The sequence below is a fragment of the Polypterus senegalus genome, chromosome 14 (genome assembly GCF_016835505.1).
Source record: "Polypterus senegalus isolate Bchr_013 chromosome 14, ASM1683550v1, whole genome shotgun sequence".
In the NCBI taxonomy this organism is placed as follows: domain Eukaryota; kingdom Metazoa; phylum Chordata; class Cladistia; order Polypteriformes; family Polypteridae; genus Polypterus; species Polypterus senegalus.
This window is the reverse complement of record NC_053167.1, coordinates 70,643,163-70,651,044: the sequence shown is the minus strand read 5'-3', so window position 1 is coordinate 70,651,044 and position 7,882 is coordinate 70,643,163. Positions and strand designations below refer to the sequence as shown.

At 36.0% G+C, this 7,882-nt stretch overlaps 1 protein-coding gene across 2 annotated transcripts in view; it reads right to left on the bottom strand.

Moving 5' to 3' along the window:
* Positions 1 to 3,674: 3,674 nt before the first annotated feature.
* The window catches only part of kdm4aa (lysine (K)-specific demethylase 4A, genome duplicate a), a 90,246-nt gene continuing 86,038 nt past the window's right edge, over positions 3,675 to 7,882 (bottom strand). For both annotated transcript variants that reach the window (XM_039734541.1, XM_039734540.1), the window contains exon 22: positions 3,675 to 6,294. In XM_039734541.1, the coding sequence (XP_039590475.1) occupies positions 6,154 to 6,294 (141 nt within the window). In that variant the 3' untranslated portion in view covers positions 3,675 to 6,153. The remainder of the gene's footprint in view (positions 6,295 to 7,882) is intronic.

Sequence of the window (7,882 nt, the reverse complement as noted above, 5' to 3'; positions counted from 1 at the left end):
GCTGACGGTGCAGAAGTCTCATGGAGAGCTACAGGAATTGCTTGTTTGCAGTGATTGCCTCTAAAGGGTGTACAGCAAAATATTAGGTTAAGGGTCCCATTATTTTTGTCCATGCCATTTTCATTTGTGTTATTATTTGAAATGTTCTGTTGAATCAAAACTCTTGATCAAAGTGTCACTTTTTTTTAAATACGGAATAAACAATGATAGGTGCCAATTACTTTTATACAGTATACCTCCTCCAAGGCTGGCCTATGTATTAACTTTAGAAGTTTCTTACTGTGCTCCTTCCAGCCACTGAAATCCTCCCCAGTTGAAGTCTGCTTTTCTCCACTTCAGCCAATAGCAGCCTGCCTACGCATTCCAACTCAGCGAATGTTTTGCCGGAATCTCGGAGGACATCTGAAAGTAACCCTGCATGTCCAAATGAAATGCCACCTGCACAGGAATCATTGCTAAAGCCAGAGGCACTGCTACTAACACTGCATGGAAGGCCTCTATCTTTAGCTTGACAACATCCCTTAAAGTTGGTGCTTGGGGGCCGTGTGCCTCCATGAACCTGTCCTACTTTGTCTAGAGATACTGGGATCTTAGTAGGGTTACCCCTGACAAATTAGTTTAAGGTGAGAGGACAGACAAAACTGTGCGGAGCCAATATGTGGGCTCACCACCCACAAAGCCAAGTATGAGAAGCAAGGGTGTGCTGGCAAGGTGGTACCCCAAAAGCGTGCAGTGACAAATGCAGAAACAGATGCATACTGCTAGTAAATCTACTTATGTCTCAAGTTCTTTAAGAAGTGGGACTAGAAATCCATGCTGATACGCAAACTGCAAAGTTTACACTGTGTGGGGGATACTCAGTGAATGAAGCTACGGCCATGAGGCGCAATTTCGTGAGGGTGATCCAGCTTATAAAGATCCTCATTGTTCAGGACCTGAGTGGCTGGACCAGGCCAAGGAGATGGCCACGTAACACCTGGCTGCGGCAGATAGAGGGTCATTCCCAGAGGGTGGGACTGGATCGCTTGTCTGCCTGGGGGTTGACAACCCGAGATTCCAAGCCGTTTCATCATGTGGTGGGTACGGCAACACACTGTACCAGTGCATGGTCCCCAACCTCATCTGACAACGAGTACCAGTGAAACTCCATGGCGTACATTCAGTATGGGATACGCACATTAGAGCTGTGCACCACACTGGCTTTTAATTTCATTCCCACTGGTACTCTGACTGCTCCCGTCTGCTGCACGGCAATTTACAAAACTGGTTAACAAATACTAAACAACTGCAAAATTGCCATGCTTAATGTAAATTGGCACTTATGACATGAACAGACGTCTTAGTTCACTCATACAGCTCATTTAGCTTCAGAAGCTAAGCTTCACTTTTGTTAAATTACAGTTGATACGAAACCTGCAGCTCCTGCAGAAAGATCATTGAAGACCTTTTATATAACAGTAATACCTACAGTATATTTCAGAACTGCCAGGAATTAAATGAGAAAAACACATTACACCTAGTTAAGTTAGCACCACTGAAACATTATTCCTACGCAAATATTATTTTGCTGCCATATCACTGGAATATTGAACAAGCTGTGCAAAGCCTCACCACACATTCAACACAATTCTCAATTTCTTTTTCTTCCTTAATATTGGTAAAAAGCACAACTCGATTTGGCCAGAATGTAATAGTGAACTCACGGCTCGGCTCCAATGTCCGACTTCTTCCCTGTCCTTTCCACTGGCCTGTACTACCATGTTTTGCCTGTCCTTTACACATCTGCCTGATCATTCTTCTCAAATTGTTACAGATATCTGTTGCTCAGAAATAAAAAAATAACATTGTGATAAGATTTTTTAATATAAAAACCTTTTACAATGCAATGTCTTTTTATTTTTATTTAGAGCAATAACATTTTGACTGGGGCTTTATTGGGCATTATATTTGTCATCCCAAATTTCTCAACGCTAACCGCCAATTCTTACCTGCATGAGCGTGAAAAGGTCCCGTGCCCACAACTGTAAGATTGAGTTCCTCTCCCAATGTGCACCTCTACTGCACATCCTAATCAATTAGTACCCTAATTTACTGTATACTGTATGAAATGAAGGTCTAGGTTATGATTTACATTACGATAAATAAACAATTACCAAATAATCAGAGCAATAATGCCTCCTATAAAACCTACAGTTTGAAGGATGACAAATACTAAAGCTGGAGTCTCGGTGGACTCCACAGCCCTTCACATGCAGTATAATTTCAATGAAGATACACAATTATCTTATGAACCATGATTTTAAACATAAGAAAATACAGCAAAAGAAAACTTATAAAGCAATGACAAAACACTTCAGACAAATGGAGAGAAAACACAAAACCATGTGAATAAAGAGGTAACTAACACTCATTCATCAGGCACAACCCCTCAGAAAAAAGCCAAATGCAGTACCCATCCATAATTTGGTATTACTTGTTGTAGTACCTTAATCTGGGGGCCTTTAACTTGGGGCTTTTTGTTCAAAAGTAGTGGATACTTCTGCTCACAATGGGTCAGGGAGGAAGAGTCTGAATGGACTCAGGAGTGGAGTCACTGAAACCTACAAGACTAGGTTGAAAGGTCAATATTATGCAATTTACTTTTTTTTTTTTTTTTCAAACATAAGGCTGCTGCAGATAATTAGGAAAATCGGCAATTTATTAATTAAACACAATTAGTTGGGCTAAATGTGTGCCTGCGCTGATTCAAATGGTTTAAACTACAAATTGCTCAATACTTATTCAAAACACAATCACTAGAAGAAGTTTGCAAAAAAAATATTAAGTAAAATCAAAATCATTCCTCATTGATTTGGATAGGGTTATTGATCAACGTGTACATTGCTTACACAAAAATATTTGTTAGACTTCCTGCATATATTGATATATGGGTTCATCTAAGATCCAATCAGAAATGATACAGAGCAGCAGAACACCACTTCTTTGGCATGGATATCTGTGACTCCAGCAAAAAGTGTCAAGTCCCTGACAGCCCCTTGCATTGCTCATCTTCTTCACCCTTAATATACTTAAGGAAACTGACAGAAAGTATACCAACAGTGTTCAACATACTCAAACTTGAAAATATCTCTTTAAAATTTAAGAAAGTTACAACTTTATTTTACTACTCTGGATGACAATACATTTTATATTCCACGATCACACCTCCAGTGAGAGGCATATGAACATGAAAGAGTAAATGGCAGACAAACGCAATGTCCTAAAATAATATGGAGTAAACCTGTCTTCTTGTTAGTGAAACTTGCAAAGACCATTTAAGTTAATTTGCTGTGATAAAGCATGATAAGGTAAAATAAGGAGCTACAATAAAGTGAATGATTATATCATAAGAGAAATTGAGAAGTGATGTAAAACAGCAACCCATTTGAAGGCTGTGAAGTAGGAGGAGTGAACAGACCATTGCCTCTACCACAGATGAGCACAATCAAGAAACAACCACTGGATGTGAAATTTCAAAAGAGCACCTTTTAAATTTGGTCAAATAAACATGAAAAAACATGGTTTATAATGACTACATGCAATAGTTTCACCTTAGTTTTTTCCCCCAGCAACTAATCACAAATAATGATTTTTATTTCAACATTAGGCTTGAGCAAAGAAATTACTTTAAAACATTAATGGCAAACGTACATACTAATTTTTATTCAAATAAATGTCAATAATGAAAGTATCTAACATAAAATGGAAAATCATGAAAGCAACTAAATGTTCTTACATGCTGTAACATAGCTTGGGTTTGATGAGTGGCTTCCTCTCACAGGTCCCAAAAGCAATAACAGGGTTCTGCATTTCGCTTCATCATTTAACTTAAAATCATAAAAAAACACAACTTCATGTTTAGCAGAACATAACAAAATAATTTTCCTTGCTAACATATGTAAACATTTTCTGGTCAAACTGGAATGTTTTAAACGGTATAAAATCTTTAGTGCTGAAACCAAGTGACCCATCTGTGGTTAATGCTCAGTAGCAGTGCAGTGTGCAAAAAATTAAAACATGTCATGTCTCTCATTTACATCATACATGTGAAGTCTGTACATAGAAGATAGACACTTACTGGTATAAAAACTGAAGGTTTCGCCTTTTTGATCAAGGTAATTTTGAATTATTTTGTAATTGCAAACATTTAATGCTTCTGTCTTCAGAAATTCTTCTATTTTCAAATTCACCAACACCAAGTTTCACAACCAATATTTAACTAATATTTGTTCATTATCAAATATGCCACATTACAATCTAAGAATGCGCCCTTACAAGTATGAATTCTAATTCCAATGGCATTGTGTTACTTTACACAAACAAAGGTGTGCTTAATCATCAGGTATTTGTGCTATAAAACCAAAGGTCAATCAAATATGTTTTTACCCATAAGGACTGTATTAAGGTTTGCAGGTATAACACAGTGGAGGCATTGACGCCAATGAATTATACTCATCAAAAATCAAGAAAAATCATAATCATATTGCTATCAGTCCATATTTTATGAAACAATGTTATTGTCCTCTGGTCACAGCTGATTTTTACACAACTGAAGAAGTGATGTAAAGCTGCACTTATGAAGACTTAATATCAGCAAATTTTAAATAACATTATAAAACTGCCAACAATACTGCTTTTTAAAGAGGAAAGACACGATATGGTGCTGGGAAAAGATTGCTCAGTTATTTAACAAGTTAAATAAATATATACAATTTAGTATTTGAGACATTGCAACATATATCATATGAATATAAAAACAATGTTGGTGGGTGACAAGTGCACCTGAAAGACTAACAAACACCTCATGTTACCTAAATGTCATAAACAAATGAATGGATATTTTAAGGACACAGTTAAATGATGATGTAGGAAAACTGAGTACCCACTGAAATAGTTTGCAGAAATACATACCCCTTAACTTCTACACAAAACTGTTTCACTACACTCAGTTTAAGTGCTAAAAATGACAGTGCACTTTGAAGGGTCTCATTTTCAAAAAAGGCATTCTCCACCACGGATGCACTTTTTTTTTTTTAAGAGCATTTTCAATATGGACTATTGAAGCTTTGAACTTACACATATGCAGGGAAGCAGGCAGGACACAAACAATAATGATAATCAAGTTCATATACAAAACCCATTTCTGATAACAAATATTATAAATATATACATACATAAATTTTGGAGTTTTACCAGTAAGCTACTTCAGCAACATGTTTAAACCAAAGTTAAATAAATTTAATCAAATGATTTGATGTACAAGTTCCAAGTAAGAAAATAAGAACCAAATGTTTGCATTTTTGTCTAAAAATGGAAACAGCACAAAAAAAAAAACAAAAAAAAAAAACTGGTGAAACATATAAAACCAAACATACTGACTCATGAACACTACCAGTACATTTTTCACAAGTGAACCTGTACAGTTTTACTTAAAGATTTCCAGGTTTCGGTACAGGCCAACATTTCAAGAGCACCATCTGCTGACCAGAAATAAAATTTTATTGAATGTTCTTAGAATGAATGTTACTTAACACTATCAGGCTGAAAGCCCCCAGGATGATAAAAATCTTTGAATCTGCATAGAAAGAAGCGGACTCCAAAACGTTTAAGAATGGCACTTTTGTTTTCCTTTTAACTACACATTGAAGCATTCTCCAAATATGTTGCATTCTTCTTTATGTTTTCTCTTTCAGTAGAAAGCAGAGTTTTGCTTTTTCTGGTTTTCTCTTGTGATGCAAGTCTCTCATTCAAAACCACAATTGATATGTTCTGTTTCAAGATGTGTGAACAAGTCTATTCTACCATGAGAAAAACATGAAAAAGTTCAGTGGCTGCAGATATCCCAGTTACAGAACACTTCAAGAGGAAGCCAAGGGCAAAAGGGTATATGATGAGCTTTTACTTCTGTACAGCTATTTGTTTTTAAATGCTGGCCAATACTACTGTATTAGTACATGTCACAAAAGTAGAGTTTTTTTTTTCTTTTGCTTATTTTTGTTCAAGTCCTTCAACACATTAAAGCAAATAATTTAAATTAAGAAGGCAACCCATTCTTGGGCTCTGTATTTGTGGACAAATTCTGGCATCAAGTTTCTTCTTTTGGGAGTAACAGTTTTACTCCATTATGGCTCGGTAAACTACAGGTTCTATATAGTCACCTCGATACCTTGAGTTTATAACACGCTGCCGCTTGGTTTCTTGCTTAAATTCTTTATCTGCAAATATCCCATCAAATCGCATGTCTGAGGCAAATGACTGAAAAGGACAAGAAACAAAAGTTATAAGTAAAAAGAAGATATTGTATCTTTTTTACTTTTGGCAATCAATCTCAGTACTGGAACCTACAATGGCTAATGGTTCATTCCAACAAAAATGTAAACATTTCAAGAAAATTTAAAAAACATTTGTCACCAAAGGTGCATGGAGGGTTTTTCTTGTTACTAAATTGCATTTTTATTTTGTGATTATTACAAATCAGACTCTTAAATAGTATTAACCTGTTATAGTAAATGAAGTCTCAGCATATGCAAGTTTTAAAACACTGCTTAGAAAAAGCTTAAGGGACACATTAGTTGGAAGCAAGCCCTATATTAAATTGTATGAAAAATGAAAATGTATTTTATCAGTGTTTGTATATATCTAATTGGTGTCCCTACACTAATTTTTTTTAATTCAAAAATGCCAATCAATACAGTACATTATCTAATTTAAATCTGAATTTGTTAAAACTATCACTGTATTTAACACTAGAATTACCAGAGCCTACGAGAAAACTCGTAAATCCGGCCCACCTTAAATCCTTTCTCACCTCTCCGTCAGCGTCTTTTGTCTTGTAAATGTGTTGATAAGCAGCAAGCAGCCTGGTATCCCATCCCCCCTGCCCACCGCCGCAGTTTAATTCGCAAAGAAGTTTCTCAGTGCTCAGTGTATATCTTGGTACATTGGCATTTGGAATACATATAGTACATTTCATGTGTGATCCATTCCAACAACAATCTATGGAAAAACGTTGTTAACACAGAAACGTTTTTCATGTTTTAGAAATAATTGACAAAATGCAGACATGAAATGTATAACGTGTAAAGCCTGAAATACAAATATGAAATAAAGACTTTCTCAGAAGAGACAAGTATAACAAAACAAGTGCACTTTTTATTCAAGAATTTAGCCGAAGTAAAAAGAAAGCAGGTTATGGTAGGCGGTTGATACAACAGCTTGCATGGTGCAATGCTAAGAACTGCTCCCATTCAATCAAGAGGTTACGGTTTCCATATCATTTACCATTTTGAATAGTGAGCTGCTCTTATTGTTAATATTGTACAATAAAAACATACATTTGATTTGCGTCTGTAAATTTATAGCACTTGTCAAAGTTAGCATTGTTTTCTTCGGTTTTATTCTTTCACTTGCGTTCAAGCTCCCACCATCCAACACCAACCACCCGATCTGACGTCGTTTTCAGATAAAGACGTGGTATAACAAACAAACTTATTTTGTTATACCCCCTCTTTATTTGTAAACCGCGTCAGATGTTGTGCACGGACTGGGACTGGGAAAACTTTGGACATAGATGTGAGTGGTGTGTGTGACTAAAAATGACTGTGGATGTTAATTTTTTTTATTCAGTTTTATTATTGAGTGTTCCTGCTCATACTGAATTAGTATGTACCGTCTGATCCATGATGTCAAAGCCGCACTAACAAAAAAAGAGACTTAGATATATATGACATATACCTGACATAAAATGTTGTTGCACTAATGCAACATTATATTTATTGCATACCTTCATGTGGTTGTAGTCAGTGACTGCATTTGTTTTTTTCCCCGATCTTGGCCAGTGTTC